This window comes from Propithecus coquereli, unplaced genomic scaffold, assembly GCF_000956105.1.
Source record: "Propithecus coquereli isolate 6110/MARCELLA unplaced genomic scaffold, Pcoq_1.0 Scaffold168, whole genome shotgun sequence".
NCBI classification, from domain to species: Eukaryota; Metazoa; Chordata; class Mammalia; order Primates; family Indriidae; genus Propithecus; species Propithecus coquereli.
Genome location: NW_012141413.1, coordinates 2340035 through 2365395, shown reverse-complemented (window position 1 = coordinate 2365395; position 25361 = coordinate 2340035). Strand labels below are relative to the sequence as shown.

The 25361-nt window shown below is 46.0% G+C and overlaps 1 protein-coding gene and 1 pseudogene across 1 annotated transcript in view; both read left to right on the top strand.

Moving 5' to 3' along the window:
- PARP4 (poly (ADP-ribose) polymerase family, member 4) overlaps nucleotides 1–25361 on the top strand; it is a 98107-nt gene that overhangs the window by 21100 nt on the left and 51646 nt on the right. The window contains exons 8-17 of the mRNA XM_012641671.1: nucleotides 2183–2320; nucleotides 3312–3485; nucleotides 6161–6321; nucleotides 9136–9273; nucleotides 10484–10579; nucleotides 16365–16548; nucleotides 16777–16933; nucleotides 19035–19159; nucleotides 23941–24072; nucleotides 24870–24956. Of these exons, the coding sequence (XP_012497125.1) occupies nucleotides 2183–2320; nucleotides 3312–3485; nucleotides 6161–6321; nucleotides 9136–9273; nucleotides 10484–10579; nucleotides 16365–16548; nucleotides 16777–16933; nucleotides 19035–19159; nucleotides 23941–24072; nucleotides 24870–24956 (1392 nt within the window). The remainder of the gene's footprint in view (nucleotides 1–2182; nucleotides 2321–3311; nucleotides 3486–6160; nucleotides 6322–9135; nucleotides 9274–10483; nucleotides 10580–16364; nucleotides 16549–16776; nucleotides 16934–19034; nucleotides 19160–23940; nucleotides 24073–24869; nucleotides 24957–25361) is intronic.
- On the top strand, nucleotides 158–1041 carry LOC105808161 (annotated as a pseudogene).

Genomic DNA, 25361 nt, shown 5'->3' with positions numbered 1-25361 from the left:
ACAAATAAAAAACTGGCAGGAGAGCAGAGGAGTTAAGACAGGGACAGGTGAGGCACGTGGCCCTGGGTGGGGCCCGGCCCGGAGCTGAGGGACACCGTGGGCTGCCGGCGCGGTGCGTCAGTGCCAGGTACCACGCGGCGCCGGTATTTAAGAGATTATGGCATCTGAAACCCGCAATGTTAAAAAATGGAACTTTTGTAATAATATTAGGGATCATTCCATTGATATTCCTAGAAAAAGGATCTCTAATTTCACTAATAAGAACATGAAGGAGATTAAGAAATCTCCCCAACAGTTGGCTGCTTATAAGAATAGAACAGGGGAAAAGCTGTTGCAAGCCCAGATAAACTGCCTGAGGTGATCTGTCACAGAAAGGAAGCTCATCATCCCTTTCCAAATCCTCGTTACAGAAAAAAACAGTCCCTCAAGGTGTGGGCATTGACGTGGCACATAAAGAAAAAGAACTGGCTTGTGTAGGCCACTTGTCTGAAAAATCAGGCCATGGTAGTCACACGTACTTGATCAGCTCCTGTGATTCTAGTTCTTCACAGACAGTCCGTCATCGAAATATAGTGGGTTTCTTTCTGAGGTTTCTCAGGACCATGAAACGATGGCTCAAGTTTTGTTCAGTAGGAATTTGAGATTGAATGTAGCTTTAACTTTCTGGAGAAAGAGAAGTCTAAGTGCACTTGTAGGTTGGAGCTGTGGTAGATTGCCTTCCTGTGCTCGCCGGTAGTTTCCAGGGAGAAAAACAACGTACCTCTCTCAGCTGCCATGTAGACTTGTTGCCTCTAGGAAAGTCACTCCTTACAAGTAAATTTGAAGAATATGTAATAGTTAGTTTAAACTGGCTTTAAGCAGTCATAAAAAGTGATGGTCAGAACTATCATCCAAAACAGAAATTATAAATGATGGCAATATTCAGATTTTAAAACAACAATTAAGTGGATTATGGGAGCAGGAACCCGTCTTACCTTGGTTCCAGGATACACTGGTAACATAGCTAAGGATGTAGATGTGTATTTATTACAGTTGCATTGAGGGGTTTCCTCTACTAAAGACCACTTGGTTATTCAAAACATCCCTGGACTATTTACAGAGAAAGGTCTCCTTTGAGAACTGTGAACTGTGGAAGAAATCACAAGCATTTTTCCTTTTAAAAAGGCACGTAATAAAACCACTAATAAAACCCTAACAATCTACTTCACATTGAAGCGGGAAAATATCCAAAACGAGCAGCTTCAGTGAGGTCGGAGGGCACTAGGAAGACTGAGGATTTATGTGGTTATTTGGGGACATCGTTTAAGAACTACCGGGTCCCAGTGCCATCCCGCATAAGAACGTAATCTGCAGTGTGTGAAAAAATAAGACAGGAACCACAAAGACCACTCATCATCCACTTTTTTAAAGATCATGTTTTATAAAAAAGCACGTAACAATGAGCAGCTATTTTCTTATTTTGAAAAGACTGGAAGTTAAAAACAGCATGGCAAAAATCAATATTAAACATTTTTGTCCACACTGAGATACTGTGTACGCAAAATGCCTTAATTATTAATAAGCCAGTGTGTTACGACACCAATATCTGTTTAAAAAATTAAAACCAAACATTCTTCTGGCAGGATAAAATCACGGAATTCAGTCAGGGGTTTACGTTCATGTAGAATGTTGTTGATTTATATTCCATACCATTTTTAAGACTTGAGAATATTTTTAGTATCTTAAGATTTTTTTTCCAGAATCATGTCACATATGTGTGTGATATCCCTATCTAAAGAAAAAAGTGAGTACGTATGAATGTTTAATTAGATACGTCCACGGACTTGGCTAATTTATATTCACTTTTTATTATATATAGATTTCTAATATTTTTCATTTCTGTTTCACTTACACTTCTTTCATTTGAGCAAATTCACTAAATATTTCCAAGAAAAGAAAAAGAAAAGGAAAGGAAAACCCACAGGAAGGCACAGAAGCTGAGTGGTGGGTGAGCTCCAGAGCAAGCCACGGATTGTTGTAATAGGCGACAGACGCTTACAGCTTTTGAAAGATTTCGTTCAAGACGGAGGATAGCCCCGCGGAGAGGGTTCAGTTACCCGGCTGAGGGTGACTCTCCTAGGTTACAGTTTTTCTTCTCACCCCTCTCGTGACTTTTTCATGGCGTTTCTTTGTTATTTTGCAGTTGCTTTTGGAGGAGGTCATAAATTCCAGCGCTCTGAGCCGAGAGGTGGGCGATTTGGTGGAGATGATTTGGGCGGAAGCCCTGGGCCACCTGGAGCACACGCTTCGCAAGCCCGTGGACAGCATTAGCCTCAAGGATGTAAGTCGAGTGTGTTGTGGAAACGGAACACGACGGACCTGCTTCCTGGCGTGTTAGCTTAAATAATGACCCTGACGTTTGCATGCTGGTCCGATTGCTCTGGAATTCAGTCCTCACAGTTCTTTCCTTTTACCCTGAAGAAAGGGACACTGAGAGCACTAAGGAGAACATATATTTCTGAGAAAACTAGACATCCCCATTTATAAAATGTCAGCTCCAAGAGCTGATCAAAGGTAGGCTTCTGGTGCCGGCCTGACCTTCTGGGCCAGGAGGTTTGCAGGAGGCCTGAGGGACATGGACAGTCTTGGTCCCCAGTTAGAGACCCCTAACCCACTTCCTCGTGACTTCCCAGTCTTGTACCTTCTGATGTCCTAGGAAAGGCAGGCATGCTTCTGGCCCACCAGGAAATGTTCTTCTCTTCTTGATTACGTACAATTGCAATTGAAAAAGCAAATGAAAGAAGATATCCCCAACAGTACGACTTGTGCAACTGCATTATCATAGTAAAATAATACAGACAAATTTCCTCTATGGAATTAAACTAATCTATCTCAGGGAGAAAAGGTTTTCTTGGGGTAAAGTCCATGAAGTGCTTGTAATTAGAAACACGTTCAGGAGGTTTTTGCTCCTGGTTTGATTCTGACATTTGTCTGTATTTCTCATGTGAAAAGCACGTCTCCCAGAGTTGCATTAGCGCTCCTCTTTCTGTATGCGATATACACATGTATACGTGGCAACATGTGTATAGAAATGTAAGACTCTGGCTCTTTCCTCTAGTTAAGCTGAGCCCAGTTTTGGAAGAATCCTCAAGACAGCTGAGATATGTCTCCAGTAAAGATCAGCATTTGCCTTGTGGTGGCTGTCCACTAGAAAATGGATAGTTGCGACATGTCCAACAATTATTTTAGATATTTTTTGTAGGCTTTCCTTTACGTCTTCTGTGATTATCATGATTCCACTTTAATAAGCACGTATGATCTTGTGTTTAAAGGTGAGCAAGGCAGAGGGAATTCTCCAGCTAGTAAGGGCAGCACTGAAAACCGGGGAGACGGCAGAGCAGTTGCAGAAGACGATGGCTGAGTTCTACAGACTGATACCTCACAAAGCTCCAGCACCCAAAGAGGTTAACCTGGGACTGTTAGCTAAGAAAGAGGACCTTTGCCAGGTAAACCTCTGAAATGTTTAAAATACGTGGGGGGCGATCTTTAAAAATCTGATGAATAAGGTAAAACTGAATTAAATTAAGAGTTGTCTCCAGATTTGTGCTCAAAAATAAATTATTGTACCATTTCAGAATGCTCTGGGTCCACACGTAAGTTACTTAAACCGTATTCCCAATGTAACCGTGTTGGCATGGTGCTGCAAATGCAGAACTGTGTTTCGAATTGCTGCGTCGTGAAATGACTTTCCAGACCCTGAGATTAGTTAGGATTCTTTCTGGAGAAGAAATGGAAAACTGCAACTGACTCAAACAGTGAGGACATTTGTGACCCTGCACTCTAAAAAGACCAGCTGTGGGCTGGTTGCTGTCCCAGGTCACCCTGTGACTCAGTTACTCAGAGTTACGATCAGGGTCCCAGCCTCTTTGCATCTCCCTGTGCTTCCCATAAAGTGGCCTCCGCCCTCAGCCTGCCCCCTCACCATCTGTGTGTGACTGCGGTAGTTCGTAGCATCCCACCTGGAATGTTTCTTTTTGTGTCTCCTGGAGGAAGACGCTGGCAGACTCGTATTTCTTTGGTCAGAACTGAGTCATGTGCACATCCTGCACCAGTGTCTGATGAGGAAAATGGAGTTGCTGGGGCTGCTCAGAGCGGGCCAGCTCCCCTCGCTGCCTGGAAGGAGCAGGGCTCAGTTAGCAGAGAGGAAGTGGCCGCCCCTGCCGTGGACAAGGCCACGGTCACTCTCGGGGTCCGAACTGCCTCATCTGTGCCTGACGGGATTGGGACAAGGTCAGGGATCCATAACCTAGACTCCAGAGGAGTCTGTGGATGTGAAATTTTGCATGTTTGGGAGAAATGACAGCTTCCGACAGATTCCCAGAGGAGTCAGTAATCCAAAATAAGGAGAGAAGCAGTAAATGAGAAGATGTAGGACCTTTCCAAATTTAAAATTGTATGATTTACCTAACACTAAACATGAAGAATCTCATCATCAGTTTTGCTCAGAGGGAACATGGTGCCCACCAAATACTTTTTAATTGAAATTTATATTTTGAACAGATAATACATCTACATGATTCAAAAGCCAAAATTATATTAAAAAGATGTACTCAGAGAAATCTCTGTTCTACCCTGTCCGTCCACCCCACTCCCATCCCCCACTCTAACAGGGAACCAGTTTGATTAGTTTCATTTCATCTTTGCAGAGTTTCTTTATATGTTTATTAAAATATTTTATTATTCTCATTTTTACATAACTCGACTATCCTTGCTGTCCTGCATCATGCTTTTCTAAATAGATCCTATACGTGAAGATCATCCTCATTCTCCTATCCCACCATGGGACGTGCCATATATATGTACTGCCAGGCATTTGGATTATTGCTGGATTTTGCTACAACAAACCACGCCACAGCGAATAACCTCGTGTATTTGTCACTTCGTGCTTGGACAGGCGTATCCCTGGGTGGGGTCCCAGAAGTAGCAGCGCTGGCTTGACGGACAGAAACCGTCCGATTCCCTCCCCAGCGCGGCGCAGGTCTGCCCTCCCACTGTCTGAGGAGGAGCGTTTCCATCTCCCAGAGTCTCGCCGAGATCAAGTTTGCCAAACTCTTAGGCTTTCATCAATCTGAGGGGTGAGAAATGTCCCCTCTCTGTGAGGCTGGGCACCTTCCCGGTGACAAAGGGCCATTTGTTTCTTCTTCTGTGAACTGTCTATTCTTGTCCTTTGCGTCTTTTTCTTATGAGTCTTGCTGTTTTTCTTCATGATTTTTAAAAGCTCTTTACATATTAGGGGGCTTAGTCTGCGATATGAGTTGTGCAAGTATTTCCCCCTTTGTCTTTTTATCTTGTTTATGGTGAATTTTTTTTGTTGGTGGCAGTGGTGACTGACTTGTTCATTTCTACCCTACAGAAGATTTTTTGCTTTCGTGTAGAAAAATGCATCAGTCTTTTATTTTATGGCTGGTGGGTTTGAGGCACAGTTAGAAAGGCCCTACCCACGCCAAGGTCATAAAGACACACAGAGCAGAATGGCCAGCGCCCCCCCTTCAGTGGCTCCCTCCTCTCAAAGATGCTAAAGCCGCAGGTCCCCAGACCCAGCGTCGTCCATGCCACCCGCGGCTGCAGTCCCGCCCCAGGCTCCAGGACCTGAGAAGGGATGAAGGGAGGCTCCGGTTCTCTCTCAGGGAGGGGACCCAGGTCTCACACATCTTTGTGTCTTTCCAAGCTAATACAACGTCTGCACACCAGCACACGTAAAGAATTTTTTAAGCAGAATTGGACTTGAACTCTCATGATCCTGGGATCTCATTCAGTCGTTGTCCCCTCCTTGCTGTGGGATCTTGAATAATCTAACTTCTCAGAGCCACACTTTCCTCATCTATGCAGTGAGGATAGTAAGACCTCCCTTGGTGTCATGGTGAGGATTAAATGAGTGATGTATCTGGAAACACTGCATTAATAATAATGTGCTGTGCTAATGTAATGTACACTAGTGTCATGATCGGATATTGTGCTATCGGTGAGGCAACTATATTAACTGTAGTACATGACTAACAGCAAATATTGATCAAAAACGTTGGGGAAAAAACTGATTCTTTCAGTCTTTTTGAGAAAGTGTTAATGTAATATTAATTTTGATATGTGATGATTCTAACATCTCTGTCACTTCCACCCACAGCTAATCAGAGACCTGGTTAATGTCTGTGAAACTAACTTGTCCAAACCTAACCCACCATCTCTTGCCAAATACCGGGCTTTGAGATGCAAAATTGAGCATGTTGAGCAGAACACTGAAGAATTTTTCAGGGTTAAAGAAGTGGCGTTGCAGAATAATCGCAGGTGAGCATGAGGGAAACGTCTCGGGATCTGTCACGCTGCAGACCTCTCTGAGATTCTGTTAGAGAGCTGATCAGTAATTACCGGGATAATTTAGTCCTCAGCAACAAGGTACGGTGGTGATGATGTGATCACAAATTACTGTCTACTGTGTTTGTGACAGAGCCTGGGGCAGTACTCTGTGCTTGAAAACACTCCCTACCATTCCACTCTGATTTCAAGGTTACCTATTCTTGTTGAGAATTAAATTTAGGGATTTTAAATCAAAACGTGTTTGAATCTGTGTTTTGAAGGGTATTACAGAAGAAAATCCACTTAAGCTAAGATCTAAACATGCAGGAATATGTGTATAGATCTTCTAACATGGCCGCTCTGTGGCATGGAGAACTTTACCGGAAACCTGGAAACACATCAAGAAAGTTGGCGTCCCTCAATATCAGCTGCGCTGTGTCCTCACTCACTCTGTGTACCCAGAGTCTTGTGCTGATGCACATTCCACAGTGACAGCACATGGGACAGATCGGCTGCTCAGACAAGCCCTGACTGTGTGTCAGTGCCTCTGAAGGTCACCTTGGCTGAGTTCACTCCGGACTTCACGTTCGGAAACTCGTGTGCTTGCTTGTGCTGGAGAATGGGACTTACTCCGTTGACCTGGTCGTTCATTCCGCTGCAGCACTCCGCCTCCCTGAGGCCTTTTCCTGGACATTTCTGGCATCTCAGATCTTGTTAGCACGGGCCAGGTTTCACCAGCCTGGCACCCGGCAGTGTGCAGCAGTGGTGCGTGGTAGCTGCACGCACCAGCTTACGGAAGCTAACCGTCAAAGTTCTCGAGATTTTGTGTACTGGCCGTTAAACCATTGGTAGCTTGAAATCAGCTACCGTGGGAAGATTTGCACCATGAAAGTCAGCAAATGCTGCAAATTGGAGTTGTTTGGGGTTTAACCTTACCGATAACACAAACAGCTGATTAACTCATATTTTATGTTGTATGTGTTATATACTATATTCTTACAACAAAGTAAGCTAGAAAAAAGAAACTGTTACCAAAAAACCGTAAGGAAGAGAAAATATATTTGCCATTCATTAAGTGGAAATGGATCATCGTAAAGGTCTTCACGCTGAGTAGGCTGAGGAGGAGGAAGAGGGGAGGTTGGTCTTGCCGTCTCAGGGGTGGGAGAGGGGAAAGAAAATTTGCATATAAGTAGACCCTTGCAGTTCAGTTCCGAGTTGGTCAAGGGTCAACTGTACCAAATACCACTGAATTATACACTTAATGGTTACCTTTACGTTACATGAATTTCACTTCAAGTTTTAAAAAATCCATTCCTACACACCTTCTCCAGATTCTGTTTTTATATGTCATCAGGTTATTTTGATTTCTTTTGATATGACCTCTAGGTGACTTCCCAGTGACAGTGAAGGTAGAACTGGGAGGGGAATAAGTGGCCTTCTCCGGGGCAGCTGGGAAGCAAGAGCTGTGTCGAGCCCTGGGGAGGGGCAACGACAGCTTAGCCAGCTAGTGCCACCCCAGCAAGCGCCCAGAGAGCCTCCCGGCCACTGCCAGGACTTGAGTATTCACGCAGCAAACGCGGCCCACTCCCTAGGGACGGATTCTGCTGCTGTGGAAAACCAGATTTTCTCCATTTCGTTTCACTAATAATTCATATTAATTTTTTTCTAGTGATAAAATTCATGTTATTTGATGAAAGCTTGGAAAATATGTAAAAATATGAAGAAGATTAAAAAATCCCTCAAAATCTCCCCACCCAGAGATAACACGGCCCCTGTTAGCATTTCGGTGTAGGATGCAACCCAGACTGAACTGTCTATTCCCCCCCCTCCCCGCGGTGTGCTGAGAAGCCAGCTCTCTGAGACGAAAGTCACACCTGCAATTGCTGATTTCTGTGGCGCGAATACTCCCACCGCGGAATGTCAGGTGCCAGCGCGACACCGCCGAGCGTGGGGCTGGGAAGACGTGCGCACTAGGCCGCCGTGCCCCGCCCAGCACCGTCCCTCAGCAGCACCCCGTGGGGTCTCGTCCCCCGCCTCCCCGTCACCAGGTTCTGTCACCCTTCGTCTGTTGTCTTCCTGCCGTTTACCGCGCAGCCATCTTTTAGTCCCGATCACATTGTCCCGTCTACTCGGCTGCAGCAACGTTCCCGCCTTCTGCTCCACTCCTGCCCTGTCCAACGCGTTTCCCCACGACGACCAGTTAGGTCTTAAAACATACATTGTATTGGGTCACATGCCAGTAAGTGTCACCTCTCGAGAGAGCCCTTCCTTGACCACCCTCCCTGTGAACCTGGTTGGTTTCCTTAGTAGTGCTCAAAATAAGGTATTTGATAGCTTCTTAATTTTTGTCTCTCTCATTAGAATGTAAGTTCCATGAAGCCAGAGCCCATGTTGTCTTATTTCTAATGCCTGGCGGAGTATTCGGCACAGATGGTTTGCTCAGTGGATGCATGAATGAATGAATGAATGAACCCATTTACGCTGTTGTCACATCTGTATGCATGAAACTATATATTCTATATATTACATAGTTGACAAAATTTGAGATATTATGTATAAAGTTGTGTAGTCTGCTTATAAATTTTATATTTTACTGTAAGCTTTACTTCATATCCTTATTTATTTTTTAGGAATGTGATTTTTTAATAGCTGCGTAGTATTTCCAAGATGTGTTGTGCTGTAATTCATTGAATCTGTTCCCTGATAATGGACATCTGGATTATTTAAGGATATCTTCTGCTAATAATGGTTTTTTGTTTTGCTTCCTATTACGTAATCTCACGGTTTTTCTTCTAATTCTTACAGTACGAGTCCAGTGGAAATCTTGGAGATATTTAGAGTTGGGAGAGTGAACGAAATGACAGAGTTTCTGAGCGGACTTGGCAACGTGCGGCCCTTGTTGCATGGCTGCCCGGTGCGGAACGTCGTAGGAATCCTGTCTCGGTACGCGAAGGCCGTCTTTATCCTTCAGAATTTTCAGCCTCACAAACGCAAAGTGTTCTACTATTTTTTCCTACTTTTTTCTGTATTACATAAGTTTTTTCAGTTAAAATCAGCCAGCTTATTGCATTCTGGAGAAAATCACATACTAATTACATACTTTAAGTATGTAATTTAAATTATGTATTTATTATTTTTTAATGTGTAGTACATGAGTATGAGTAGCTTCTTGAAGACTGTATCATATGAAGAAAAGTGTTTCTATATTTCATGAATCTTCCATGTGTGTCTAATCCAGGGACAGCCCAATATTTAAAGAGAAAGTTCTAGAAATTAGAGTTCCCAGATGGTGTCAGTTATTTATTCAAAACATAACTCTAATTTTCTGCTTGCTTTGAATAATCACTTAATATTAGAGCTGAAACTGAGGTCACAGGGACAGGGGAAAATATGATTAAATTAGATACTTTAATTAAGTACTTAAAAGAAAATCTATAATAAACCCCTCTGGAAAAAACTTTAAGCTGCTTTTAAAGGACCCAAAATACAAATTGCATTAACTAGAAGGATGCCAATTTTCCTTGAACTAATCTATAAAAAAAGAAGCCACAAACAATAGATGTTTGTATAATAAAAGGCAGAAATCTTCCTTTACCCACCTTCCGAGAAATAACCACGGTTTCTCTTTGCTTGCAAGGAGTTTTCTGCGGCAGTTTCTGAGCTGGGGAGAGATGCAGTCAGCTTTGAGCTGACGCCTCACCCCGCTGTGCACTGGGGCCTCAGCCTGGGCCTGGAGGGTGCAGGAAATAGGGCTGGCAGCCCTGGGCTGGTCCAGACGGTGATGAGACACTGGCTGCAGCTTGTGACTTTTTATTATTATTATTGTTACAGACAGGGTCTCCTTCTGCCACCCCGGCTGGAGTGCAATGGCGCAATCATAGCTCACTGTAACCTCGAACTCCTGGGCTCCAGCCATCCTCCCACCTCAGCCTGCCAAAGTGCTGGGGTTACGGGCCTGTGCCACTGCACTGGGCCTCAGCCTGTGACATCTCAGTGGCACCCAGAGCTTCTCTGGGGGATTACTTTAAAATGTGTTTTTCTTTTCATTTTATGCTTTTTTTTAAAATAGTAGCTGCCTCTGCTAGAATTACAAGACTATAATAAAAGATTCCTTTTTTTCTAGTTGATCGTTAAAATTTCCTTTTCTTTTTAGAGGGTTGCTTTTACCCAAAGTAGTTGAAGATCGTGGCGTGAAAAGAACAGACATTGGAAATCTTGGGAGTGGGATTTATTTCGGTGACTCACTCAGGTATGTTCTGTCCGTGATCCAGGCATCGTTACTGAGTGCTTGCTGTGTGTTTTCCTGTGTCTTTGCTTGGTAAGGGAGTTTATCACCCTAAAAAATTCACTGAAAGCAACCGGTTTTCTCAATATGCTGTAGAAGCATGTCTTTTGTGGTAAATATTGGGGAAAATTATATTTGAAATCATCTTAGTGATTTTACTCTCCTAGAGTTTTTACATATATTTTCTCACTGAGTCCTTACAACATCCCCCCAAGGTAAGTCCTATCGTCATCCCCAGATTACAGATGGGAACACTGAGGGCTGGTGAGGGTATCGTGCCTCGGGTCGTGCAGCTAACATAGGACGTGGGCAGGACTCAGCTTTCCAGTCAGGCCCTGTCCAGAGACAGCAGTCTTAACTTCTGCGGCACAGGGCTCTCCTCTAAACAGTTCTTTTATATGTGACCTCGACATGCCTGGAGTACTGTTTCTTCTTCGGTATCCTTGCTAGTATTTAAATCTGCCCTGTCACAATGTGTTGAGTGCCCACCTGTGCTGGGCACCAGGTGAGGGGCTGTAGGTGCATCTCCTGTCAACCTCACCGTTGGTATGGTGACGTCATTTTATGAAAGGAAACAGACTCAGGGAGGCTGTGTAACGTGCCCAGCATTGCAGGGCTAGGTAAGGGCTGGAGTCTGGGTTCGGTCCAGGACAAAGGATAATTATCCAGGATGTTTAAAGCCTTCCTACAAATAATAAGAAAAGGATGAAAAACCCTATAAGCAAATGGGCAAAAGACGTGAATGGAAACCTAATAGAAGAGGAAACATAAATGGATAATAATGTTTGAAAAGATTAGTCATCAAAACCATGCAAATTAAACCATGAGGGGGTACCATTTCACCCTAGCAGATTGACAAAAATAAAAAACGAGTTTCACATCTCTGGGCGTGGGTGAATCTCTAGAACAATCTGAACTCTCAAACGCTGCTGGTAAGAGTGTGAATTGATAAACCCTCTTGAAAGTGCTGGCTCATCTGGTACAGCTGTGGCCCAGGAGTCCTGCTCATCGGCCTGAGGGCCAGGACGCAGTGGCTGTCAGTGCTGCCTGCGCACAGATCCCCGGGCGAGCTTGACGCACTGCTGGCGCCAGTCTCACCCCACAGCAGCGAAGTCAGGATCTCCTGTGGCGAGGATTGCCTATCGGTAGTTCTTAAGCTCCCTGGGTGATTTCGGTGTGCAGCCAGGCTTAGGAGTCGCTACCCTAGAAAAGCTCTAGAACATGTATACCAGAGACATGCACAGGGTGATTGAGAACACTGTAATCACGGACACTGGAAGTGCTGCCAGTGTCCGTCAACAGTAGAACCGATCGGTAAATGTTGGTGGAGTCCTGCCTGGAGTCCTGTGCTGAAGATGGAACGGGACAACAGCTACATGTGTCATTGGACGAGCCTTAGGAGCATGGACCAAAAATCACTGTACAATTCTATGTGTAAGCAAAGTTCAGAAAGAAACCAAACTGTACATTTCATTGTTGAGGGACACATACACACATTGTTGTGTATCAATACTATAAAAGAAAGAAAATAATATACACAAAAATCAAGACAGTGGTTAGATTAGCTCTGGGTGGGAGAGAAGGTAATGTCATCAGGGAGCATGAAAGTACTGGGATGTTCTAGTTCTTAAGCTGGGCGGTAGCTGCATGGGTGTTTTTGTCTTATTTTTTTTTCTTCTGGGAACACAGGGGAGCATTTATTCCAAAAGCACTTTCATGTACACTGTATAACTTGTTTCTCACAATGCCAGCTGCTGTGAAGTAGGCATTCTCATCCTCACTTTGTAGAATCTTCTTTGGCCTCCTATGACCTGTCTCTCCTCTTTTTATTTCTTTTATTATTATTTTTTTTAATTTCATATTACTGAGTACTTCCTGGAGGTAAGGTCTTGTCTTGATGAATTCCCTCAGTCTTTGCTTATCTGAGAAGGTCTTTATTTCTCCTTCATATAAGAAACTTAGTTTTGCAGGATACAAACTTCTAGGCTGGGAATTATTCTGTTTGAGAAGACTGAGAATGGGGCCCCAGTCCCTTCTGGCTTGTAAGGTCTCAGTTGAGAAGTTACGAGCAGTTAGTCTGATGGGTTTTCCTTTGTAGGTTACCTGCTGCTTTCTCCTTACGGCTCATAGGAGGGCCTCTTTCGTGTTCATTTTGGCCAGTCTGATGACTATGTGTCGTGGTATCTTCCTGTTTGCAATGACTCTCCCAGGAGTCCTTTGAGCTTCTTGTACCTGGATATCTAGATTTCTAGCAAGGCCAGGGAAATTTTCCTCCATTATATCCTCAAATAGTGTTTCCAACCCTTGAATATTTTCTTCTTCACCCTCAGCGATGCCTATGATTCTTATGTTAGGCCTTTTCACATAATCCCACATTTCTTGTAAGCTTTGCTCTTTTCTCTTATTTCTCTGCTCTATCTCTGCAACTGACTTGTTTGATTGGAAGGTGTTGTCTTAATCTCTGAGATTCTTTCTTCTGCTTGATCTACCCTATTCTTGAGGCTTTCCACTGTGTTTTGTAATTCCTTGAATAAATTCTTCATTTCTGGAAGTTGTGTTTGATTTTTCTTTAATATTTCAATTTCTTTAGGGAATTTTTCTTCCATTTCCTGGATTTTTTTGTGGTTTCTTTTGTTGGGTAACCATTTTTTCTTGCATTTCATTGAGTTTTCTTACAGTCCATGTCGGAAATTCTTCTGTCATTTTAGTGTTCTGATTTTGGTTGGCATCCATTGCGAGAGAGCTGGTGTTCCCCTTTGGGAGTGTGCTTTCAGTTTGATTCTTCATACTTCCGGATTTCTTTCGCTGATTCCTTCCCATCTGGAGCAACTGTTGCTTCTTACCTTTGGATTTTCGTTTACACAGTGACACACCCAGTTTAGTCTCTGAGCCAGTAGATGTGTTTGTGGGTGAGATTCGACCACACCCTGTGTGATGAGTCAGTAGATGCAGTAAAAAGACATGCAGAGTGACCTCCCTGTCAGTAGGTGGCGCTTGCTGGGAGGAGCAAGCTGCTGCAGTGTTGTTTTGGGGTCCTGTAACCATCTCTTTTTCCTCTGGAGAGAAACTCTAGTGCCTCAGGTGGTGGGTGGGGCCCTGGGACTTCCAGGTATGTCCTTATTCTGCACCTCAGGTGGGAGCAGTTGTGGGAGTGAGGCTGGGCGGGGCTGGGTTGGATGGGCCTGCCCTCAAGCTCCACAAATGCTCTTAGCAGGGGGGTCAAAGGTCTGTTCCCTGCCTCTGGCCAAAGCTCCCAGGGAGCTGACCTTGACCAGAAAGTCTGCATGTGGGGGTGGGGCTGTCTGAGACCTGCAGTTTGGCAGCCTGGAGCCGGCCTCTCCTTTCCACCCTCCTCTATTCTGAGGTTTCTCCAGGGCCTCTGCTGGCAGGCAGGACCTCAAGCCAGCTGAGCTCCCCCACGACTGTGACACAGCCTGGGAGGTTCCCTACCCAGGATCCCGGCCTGAGCTGGGACCTTAGCCCTCCCATAGGAGGAGGGGTGCCCCACAAGCACAATGCAGCTGGGACCCACTCTGACCTGCCCCTGAGGTCACACACACCCCAGTAGACTAATTCACGAATATCCCCTCTGTGCCCCCAGGCATTGAGATCGAGACCTGGGTGTATGGGTCTGGCCTGCAGGCCTGTCCCCCGGCCCCAGAGATCAATCCCCGACCATGCCAGGGAGAAGAATGCTGGTCCCAAGTCACCCACGGGGTGCCCAAGCTAGATCGATATCCCTCTGCCTTGGGGTTTGTCCCGCTCTGCTGGAGTCACCGGGCAAGCAGCACCAGGAAGGGCCGGCAGGTAGAGCTCACAGTCGGAGCACCCCTCAGTCCACTGCAGGGCCCCAAAAGGAAAGGTCTGAGCCCCATTCCCTGTGGATGCCTCTGGGTGGTGGCCAAATCATGTCTCTCAGCAGCCACGGGTGGGGGAAGGGAAGGGAAGGGGAGAAAGCAGGACTAGGTGCAGGAAGGGCTGCACACCGGAAGTCTCCAGCCCTGTCTCCGGGAGGCAGACCCCCCCCAATGACTGGGCTCTGGAGTCCTGCAGATCTCCTGGAGCCCACTGGACCCCTGGGGCTCCCACAGTCTGGGCTGGAGTTGGGAAATGTCTGCGTGGGGACGACCAAGACGAAGCCTGCGGAGTTGAGGCCCCAGAAGTGCCCAGTGGGTAGGGAAGCAATATGGCGCCTGCCGACCTGCTTGGGTCTGTGGGGCGGGAGGTGCCCTGTCCACAAGAGGCCACCGCTCGCTGGCAGCAGCAGTCTCTCGGCTGGTGTCGGCAGGTCTCTGCAGCAGCTCGGGAGCCACCAGCAGTCCGAGATGCAAGGGAGGGGAGGTTGACCGCTCCACCTGCCCTTCCCGCTGGTCTCCGAGCCCCGCGGGGCTGAATCCCTGCCGAAGCCTTTCTCCTTCCAGTTCTGCTCCGCAGCCCCCTCCCATGGTGTCTCCTGTAGGTTCGGGCACGCTTCCTTCCGACCCTCATCCTGTCTATGTTTGTCTGTTTTTTCTCTTTCATCTAAAATTTCTCCTTCTGGCAGAGACGCTCTGGCTGGAGGTTTTTCTCATCCGCCATCTTGCCTCCCTCCTGTGTCTTATTATTCCTTAAACGTCTATCATATAAATGCTCTTTCCTACGTACGAGCTATTTCAAAGTAAAAATTTTTTTAGATGTTACGATATTTTTTAAAAAACAGATTGGCACTCAGCGATTTTAAGAAAATTGAAGTCCTCGGTGACTTCCAGTAGAGTGGCTTTAGTGGAGAGACGTGAATTGAGCCAAACCGCAGAGGACTGGGCAAGAAGAGACCGTACCGGACCCCCGCCGAGAGGTGGTGCGAGAGGAAAGAGGTAGACGGGGCGGGAGCCCCAGGACCAAGTCCAGGGTTGGGCTTGAGGAGGAGGAAGGACGCACGCTTGTAAGTTGCAAGGAGAGAGCCCCCAGAGGGGAGGGGGCTACAGGAGAAATGGGGGAAGTTTTTTTTGGTTTTGTTTTTTTTTTAAGTGCAAGTCTTAGGAGGTGGAACAAAGAAGGGTCCTACAGCAACCGTTTTACATTTTGGACTTGATCTTTAAAAGAAAATAAAGGTGTGTCCCAAAAATGTTGCCCCCTCAAGGCTGTGTACTCACCTGTGCTCCTAATGCTACTAGCAAAAGTTGCTTTATTAAACTTGCTGATTGCCAAAGAAAGGTGAAACAGCGTCTCTCATTTGGGTATCGTTTGGAATTCTTACTTTTCCGTGTGGTTTCCGGAGTGTTTGTGGGAGTACAGTGCACGTCTGTCCCTTTGACCAGTTCTCACTCACCTGGCATTTAATGAAAACACCAAGCTCTTTCTGAGCTTTAGTGCAGAGAATTAAATCTACTTTTTCCTGATTAGTAAGGTAGGGGGTTCTTTTCTTTTCTTTAACCATGCTGGTATTTATGATAGCAAAATGTGTGTAGTTTACAAATCTTTAACAAAGATTTGAGGCAACAGTAGAATTCATCCGTCTCTGGGGACAAAGTGCTTTGAGTACTGCCTGGCAGAGCGTAAGGGCGATATACATGTTCGTTACGTAAAAATTTTAAGTAAATACGTGCGTAATAAACTTTTAAATTGAATCTTGGAGATATTTTAATAACAGTTAACATTTGGAATGGCCTGCCAGAAAGTCTTTTCAACAATATTTCCTGTTTATGCAATAAAGTGTCACTAACAGGTAACTGTAAGTTGTAAATATGTGCTTATTGCCTTTGACATACAGCACAAGTGTTAAGTATTCACACCCGGGGGAGACAGACGGCAGCAGGCTCCTGGTGGTTTGTGACGTGGCCCTGGGAAAGTGTTTGGACTTGCACAAGAAGGACTCTTCCTTGACTGAAGCACCAGCAGGCTACGACAGTGTGCACGGAGTTTCAGAGACCGCCTCTGTCTCCACAGACTTTGAGGTATCTTTATATCAAGAAACAGGCAGAAAGGGTCCTGAATGCCCAAAGAACAGCCTCAGTTTTTTGCTCCTGTTTTCATTAAATATGCTGAAGTTTACATAATCATTGTACATCTATTGCCTGAATTCAGTATTTTCTAAATCAGCAAGCATGCCTTTACGGGAACATCTGCCAACAAAGGTTTGTTGTTGTTGTTTCTAACCACCTATTAATTTCTGTTTGCTCTAGGATGATGAATTTGTTGTCTATAAAACCAATCAGGTTAAAATGAAATACGTTGTTAAATTTTGCATGCCTGGAGATCAAATAAAGGACTTTCATCCTCCGGATAATACTGAGTTAGAGGAACACAGACCTGAGTTTTCAGATTTTTCAAAGGTTGAAGGTAGGGCAATTCTCTTGAATGCAATTTTATGTGATTTTATTTATAGAACTTTATTTTCAATGGAATTTATATTCATGTTTGGTAAGTACACCTCATAGATAAATATTTCATTTCCTTTTTTATTTTGTATTCCGTAAAACCGGGATGCTTGAGAAAGGTTAAATGATCTCAGAATTCCACGTTACTTCGTTAACACACCAAAGTTGAGCTTGTTCTCCTCGGGAATAGCCAAGCAGGGGTGGGGAGCCTGCAGCCTCAAGGCCACATGTGGCCCTCCAGATCCCCAAATGTAGCCCCTCATCTAAATCCAGACTTCACAGAAAAAATCCTTTATTAAAAGGATTTGTTGTGGGCTGGGTGCGGTGGCTCACGCCTGTAATCCTAACACTCTGGGAGGCCAAGGCGGGAGGATCGCTCGAGGTCAGGAGTTTGAGATCAGACTGAGCAAGAGCGAGACCCCATCTCTACTATAAATAGAAAGAAATTAGCCAAACAACTAAAAATACAAAAAAATTAGCCGGGCATGGTGGCTCGTGCCTGTAGTCCCAGCTACTCGGGAGGCTGAGACAGGAGGATCGCTTGAGCCCAGGGGTTTGAGGTTGCTGTGAGCTAGGCTGACGCCATGGCACTCTAGCTGGGGCAACAGAGTGAGACTCTTGTCTCAAAAAAAAAAAAAGGATTTGTTGTGTAAAATTTGGATTCAGTCAAAAGGCCTCACTCAAGGATTCAGGAGGCCACACATGGCCCCAAGGCCGCAGGTTCCCCACCCTGCATGGTCAGTAGAATGGACATCCGGCCCAGCCGTAGAGTCAGGAAGCCCAGGAGGTTTGGGGTCACCTTGCCACCTCATCAGCTCTGAGATCTTGGACAAACCACATGACCTTCTGAGTTTCACCTTCTCTCAGGTAGGTTGAGAGCAGTACCCACATGGATTGAAGGGGAACGTGGAGGTTCTCTGTCAGTTATCATGTGTGGCTTGTGTGTTAGTAATAGTAGTACAAGCATATGAGAGGGTGATAGTTCAGAGAATCATGGGCCCAAACTGTTGTGATAGGAATTAATATTAATAGGACTGGAAAATCACATTAACGTTTTTGACTGTGATCAAATTGTTTTTTATCAGAAACGTATGAGTTCATGTATGTTCAAGGAGATGACTCCAATTTTTTGTCTGGGAGTCATTAAATATCTGGCAAGACATTGTGTGTTTATATATTTATCCATGTCTGTATTTTTGTGCCTCTTAGTGTAGGATATGAACATTTTTCAATGTGTTGTAGGCGTTTGATTTAGTCTTCATTGGGTTGAAAATCTAGGTAGTTTCATATTGCTCCAAAATGCTTTTGTGGCACAGTTAATAATAGTGACCGGCCGTGTCCCCATTGCAAGCCAGGCAATGCAAATAGCTACCTTCATGTTCCAGCTGAGCTTACTGAGATAGTCTTGAGACCTCTGTGTACTTGTGTGTACGTTTAAATGTTTGTCTTTCAAGTGATAGCATAATTGTGGGTTTTTTTTTTTTTTTTTTTTTTTTTTTTACAGAGTCTCACTGTGTTGCCCCGGCTAGAGTGCCATGGCGTCAGCCTAGCTCACAGCAACCTCAAACTCCTGGGCTCAAGTGATCCTCCTGCCTTAGCCTCCTGAGTAGCTGGGACTACAGGCATGCACCACCATGCCTGGCTAATTTTTTCTAGATATATTTTTAGTTGTCCGATTAATTTCTTTCTATTTTTAGTAGAGACGGGGTCTCGCTCTTGCTCAGGCTGGTTTCGAACTCCTGAGCTCAAACAATCCGCCCGCCTCGGCCTCCCAGAGAGCTAGGATTACAGGCGTGAGCCACCGCGCCCGGCCAATTGTGGGTTTTTAACATAATGCCTCAGAGCGTCTAGATTAAAAAGGCAAAAGTGTCTTTGAGATTGCATCCCTCCATTTTTCTCATGTGGGTTCCTTTTCAGAATTGGCTATTGAAGATTATAAAATGCTATTTGTTCATCTTCCCTAACATATAATATATAAGGAGATGGATGAGGAATAAAGACCAGGATAACAAAAGAGACAGTCAGGGTGGTTTTCAAAGCTAACAGTAACTTGTGTAATGCAGATTACCAGTTACCAGACACCAAACCTCCCAGCGACATCAGGGCCGGCCTGCAGGATCGCTCTGGGAACCTGGTTCCCCTCAAGGATGTCTGCATCAAGGGGCGAATAATAGACTTCGTAGCCCAGGTATGTTCTTGGTGGCCTTATGATACTTAAATTAAATGGATGTAAATCATAAGGGAGAATTTAATTGCAGTTACATGAACTAAAGAAAATATTAATATCTACATTTCTAAAGTTCACGTATTCATCAGATATTCCCTGAGTGCCACATGCCAGGGACTGTCCCAGGCTCTGGGCACCCGCAGGGAACAGTACAAAAGCTCTGCCCTTGTGAAGCACGTGGAGGGAATAGACAATAAACGTGATAAATGAGTGAAACACACGACGTGTTAGGTGAGGACAGGTGCTAAAGACAAAAGTCAAAGCGGGTGGGGTAGGCGCTGCACAGGAAGGGGGGTTTTAACCTGCGAGTTGAGCAGCTGCGGAGGCCTCACTGAGAAGGCGACAGCTGCCTACAGCCCTGAAGGAAGTCAGGGCTAAACCGTGTGGACCTCAGGGGACACTCGTTCCAGGCAGAGGGAACAGCATATGCAAAGGCCCTGAGGTGGGAGCCAGGTGTGGCCAGGGGACACCAAGGAGGCCGCTGTGGCTGGAGCAGAGTGGGAAGGGATACAGTGGAAGGGAACTGGGTCGGGGAGGTGGGGGAGGCTCTCGTCAGGACACAGGACATGCTGTCCTTGACTCCAAGTGAAATGGAAGCTTCTGGGAGATGTTTGGCAGAGGAGCAGTGTGATGAGACCTGTTTTAACAGCTCACTCTGGCCGACCTGTGGAGAAAGGTCACAAGAGGACCAGTTAGGAGACATCTCAGGTCAAGTTCCCTGGAAGACAGACTCTGGCTGGGAGTTCATTTTCGGGAAGCTGGTTGGACAGTGCTTCGGGGGCAGCACCTGCACGGGAGCGAGGGCGGCAGGCCCCAGCCGAGGAGACATTCAACTGTGATGCCTTCGGGGGCGTCTCTTGGCCAGCGCGGCCCTTCTGAGATGTTCTGACGAGAGCGCTGGGCTTTGTACGCCTACAGGGGCCCGTCCTGCACTTGGGCTGCCCCGGGGAGGGGTCAGAACCGTGGCTGAGGCAGCCCGTCTTTGGCCGAGGACAGTTTCTGGGGAGGGGCTCCACAGGCGCTGCTTCTGGCAGTCTCAGTCCTCAAGGGGGCATTGGGGCACACCACGGCATCACGTACAGGGACGGTTGCTGGGGCTCGGTCAAGGCCGATGGCAACTTGGACAAGAACGTTAGCAGTGGGGGTGTAGGAAGTGACAGATTCCGGCAAAGGGCTGAAGGCAGAACCAGTAGGATTTGCTGATGGAACGTGGGAAGAAGACGGTGGTCAAGGATGGCCAAGGTTTGTGCCCTGAGCAGCCAGAAGGATCACGTTTGCTGTTGCTGATGTGGGGAAGGGGCTGGGGGCTGCAAGGAGTTCATCTCTGGCCACACGAATGCAAGACATCTACACTGGACATCACGATGGAAAGGCCACTAGGCCATTGGATGTGGGAGTCTAAGTTCAGGGAAGAGACCCAGGCTGGACTTGCAATGGGGAGTCCCCTTCGGATGCCGTTTGGAGTCGTGAGCCCAGGTTAACTCCCCATGAGAAGATTAACTCACCAAGAGAACCAGCACAGAGAGAAGAGAAGGCAACATGCGGAAGACTGAGACCCGACCCCTGGATTTAGCGATGAGGAGGTCATTGGTGACGTTTTTGGTGGAGTGGTGGGGGGAATGTCTGATCCAAGTGAGTTCGGCAAAGAATGGGAGGAAAGAATTGGGAGATGGGAGAGGAAATGACAGCGGCCAAAGAGAAGAGGGGCTGAGTGTTTTCTGTTTTAAGACTTGAGAAACAATAGCGTGTGTGTGAGCAGATGCAGGAGGGAAAAGCTGACGGAATCCGCCGGAGCTCTGTCCTGCAGGCAGGAGGGTGATCTAACGCTCGCTCTGTCCTGAGCCAGGCGGCACCAGGGGCTTGCAGCTGGTTGTCCGAGGTCACAGGACAGCAGGCAGAGGCAGGGGCACACGTGCAGCCAGGTGGCCTGGTGCTGGGGCTTGGAAAGTTCCCAGTTTTCCACAACTGAATTGGTTTGCTGAGATTTGACCTCATCATCAGCCCCAACACTAAGGATTGCCTTGAACAACTATGAAGGATCTTAGGAGAATAAGAACATCGGAGTCCAGTTCTGTGATGTTCTCAGCCCTTTAGAGGGAAGGTGGGTTCACTCGGTGATCACCTTAATCTGGGGAAATGGGGTGGGGGTGAGGAAGAGCAGTTTGGATGCAGCCGGCCACCCTGCCTGGGCCGCTGGGATCGTACCCACACCGCTGAGGGAGCTCAGGGCAGGGTCGCAGCCTGTGGGAGACCTGGATGTGGCCTCCTGGGAATGTTCTAGATCTGCCAACCCCTCTGGAGCCATTTAGTAGCTGTAACCTACAATCAGGCCCTGGGTTGTTTTTCACATGCAGCATTTAATTTTTCCCAAACTCTGAGCTGTGATTATGCCCACTGTTTGGATGAGGAAGCTGAGGCTCAGGACATTTTATGGTAAATAAGATAATAAGGTAAAGCCCAAATCTGAACGCAGGTCATTCTGATTCCAGCATCCAGGTTCTTGACCACACTCCGTAGTGCGACGCGGCACAGACTGTACAGAGCAGAGGATTCGGGGTTCCAGGCTTGGCTTTGGATCCTTGCTCAGTCTTTTCTAGCGCTGTGACCTTGGGAAGTTATTTAACTTCTTTGTGCCTCAGTTTCCTCGTGTAAAATAATAATATCTACCCATAAGTGGCTACTAGATATTAATGTAATGAATATAAAAGATCTAAGGCATTTTTTTTCACAAGCAAAACAAATCATGGTGATGTCACAGTGAAGGCATCTGTCCTCTGTGTCCTACTTTGGATGAGACAGCTGGCACCAATTTGATACTTCAAACCTGAAGAGGCCTGTTCTCTGGGGAAGTTTGCCCCCCAGATAGCTCGTGATTTGGTTAATTCCTCACTGGTTTACAGTGAGATGGGTGGCTTGTACATCGCCCTTGAGTATCCCAAGGCAATTCTTTCTAGCGGAAGAAAATTAAGATGCCACTTTTTTTTTTTTTGAGACAGAGTCTCACTCTTTTGCCCAGGCTAGAGTGAGCGCCGTGGCATCAGCCTAGCTCACAGCAACCTCAAACTCCTGGGCTCAAGCGATCCTTCTGCCTCAGCCTCCCGAGTAGCTGGAAGTACAGGCATGCACCACCATGCCCGGCTAATTTTTTCTATATTTTTAGTTGTCCAATTAATTTCTTTCTATTTTTAGTAGAGACAGGGTCTCGCTCTTGCTCAGGCTGGTCTCGAACTCCTGAGCTCAAGCAATCCTCCCGCCTCGGCCTCCCAGAGTGCTAGGATTACAGGCGTGAGCCACCGTGCCCGGCCAAGATGCCACATTTTTTACAGCGTATTCGTTTGTGTTCTCAGTCCTGGTAAAAATACTCTTATCATCATCTAAAATTGCTGACTTTCTGAGTGCCCAGTCACACACAGACGCGATCTGCAAAGAGAATGAAGCTGACACGGGCCTGGCCCCTGGGAACTCACACGCAGAGATGAGCCTCGGCCCGACACCCACCGAGTGGGAGAAACATTAGCCCACAGCAAGCACGACTAGGTGGCGATCCTGTTCCTCACATGCAGGGCAAGCCTGCGTGCCGTGGAGGGGTTGATAAAACCATGGGAATCCGAGGGAGGACTCGCGTTCCGTGTGGCACCCGGTGCCTCCCTGCCGGTGCTCTCCCACCTTCTGCCACACGTGCAGCGTCGCCCAGATCGTTAAGAAACGCCAGGACTCCTGCGTCTGCGTCATCTTGGGTGGTGGCCAGACCCTGATTCCAGGGCTCACTCCTGCTGGCCAGGGAGGGGTTCACTTGCAGGATGGCAAGAGATTGGGTGTCCAGGAGGACACTGACCTGCTGATTGGGGAAGACTCAAATTGCTAATATTAATAGGAGCCCCTCGAAATATTTTGCCTGTCACCCTTCACCCCTGGGGGCAGCCCAGCTTATGGTAAATCCAGGCGTGGACAACATTTTTGAATAAGTTATCTTTTTTTTAATTTTCATTTTGGTCTCTTCCCAGACATTACTGATTACAAATTGTTAAATATTTTTGTCTTGTTATTGTCACTTGATTAAAATTTTACTGTTCATTATGTGTCTGAGGTTGGCGTGTTTTTTTTTTTAACTTTCAAATATTTAAAGCTTCCTGCCTTTTCCTGAGCAAGGGGTGATGTAATGAATACCAGTCCGTCAGAAAGATCAGTCGGAAAACAATAGATGACAGACAGGAATTAAGGAGTGGAAGAAACTTGATTCTGGAAGACCGAGGAAGGAAGAGATGAGGAGAAACCACCAGAGGGCTGTGTGGAGAGGGGAAGGCCACAGAGACACCTCCAGGAGGAAATGCCAAGACCTGAACGCAGATCGGATAGAAGGACTTTTCTGGAATAGTTTCCAGCCCACGCGACACTGAGGAGGTATCGAACCCTGAGAGGGGCTGTTTTTCCAGCTGTCTCAACAGGAGCTGCGTTATCTCTGCTCAGTCAGTGTTCATGTGACTTCAGGTGACTTATATTCCAGTGCGACGTGTCTGAACTGCCTAAATATTGCAGCCGACGCATTTTACCACGTGCTGTGGACTCGACCTTGCCCAGGTGGAATGTGCTAATCCCCGCAGCCAGGGTTGGGAAATTTGAGGGATGCGATTAAATTGGAAGAAATTTAATACAAATATGCAAAATTGTTTTAATTAGTCATTGTTCCTGCAAATGTTCTCCCATATGGGCTCATCGAATATGTGCATTCTTCCCTCTTTCAGGTCGTTGTTTTTCAGACGTACAGAAATCAAAGTCCTGTGCCCATTGAGGCGAAATACATCTTTCCTTTGGATGAGAAGGCGGCTGTATGTGGCTTTGAGGCCTTCATCAACGGGAAGCACATAGTAGGAGAGGTGAGGAGAGAAAAGCATCGTGACCCCTCTTGGCTTTCAGAGTCGGTTTCCTGTTTACCCAAATCTTTGTTTTCCGAGTCTCCATGGCTATAAGGTTGAGTGGCGGCCTTATCATACTTATCACAAAACAAGAGTAATCTTTGAAGAACCAACTGTTACATAGTTAGTCCCCACCCAGACACTCCTACCGGATGAGCTGCTTTCTGCCCCTACCCATCCAGTCTTCATTGTCAGCCTCTTGCAAATTCTTTGCGTGGGATCTTCAAAAAAGAGAGATTTCAATATCAAAAGTTTAAGAGAAGCACATTGGAAAATTGGTGAGACCCTTACATATTTTTGCAAAAGCTGATCCTTCCACCCAGCTATAAAAGTCAAACTGAAGACTGTTGTAGCTTTCCAAAAACAGATTATACCCAAAGAAATAACAGTTGACTCACTCTTTGTTTATTCCAAGGGTTGGCTCACACAGTTGTAATCATAACCCACAATTTATTAAACTGAAAATAAACTTCATCATTTTTTTGTTTAACATAAAGTCCCAACCAAACATTTTTTTCCCACTATTGACTCTGAAATATTTTGGTCCCAACCTAAAGAGAATTCTCTTTAGCTGGCCTTTTCTGGTTCAGATTCTTATCAGTATTAGTACATTTCGATGATCACTTTGTATGTTTCCATTTATATAGACTCTTAGTTTTCCATTTTTGCCTAGGTTTTCATAACCATTGATGTAATTTTCCTTATTAAAGTCTGGAATCACTCTTCATATGGAGTGGTTTTAAAATAATCCTTTCCAGGTTAAGGAGAAGGAGGAAGCCCGGCGGGAATACCGCGAGGCCGTCAGCCAGGGCCACGGCGCCTACCTGATGGATCAGCACGCCCCGGTAAGGCTCCGGGCTCACCCGGCGGTCAGCGCACTTATGAGAAAGGGGAAAAGGAAAAGGATTTGAAATATGAAATTCATACTGGAGGCCAGGATTAACTTACACTATTTTAGACCTAGAGTTTCACTTGCTGTAAGCCAAGCTGGTCAGACCCATCTTACTTGTCTAAACGAAGGAGGAAGCGGTGTCAGTGGTGCCAGACAAACAGGAAGAGCTAGTCCTGTCATTGGGAACTGAGTGTCTCAAAAGTGATGACAAAAAGAAAATATTTGGGATACATAATTTTTATCTTCTGATAAAAGAGTATTATATATTTACAATTTTCCTAAAAGCAAGCTCACCTAGCAATTTATCGAGGCATCTCTGCAGGGTCCTGGGAGAGGTCCAGCTTCTGTGCTTTCTGAC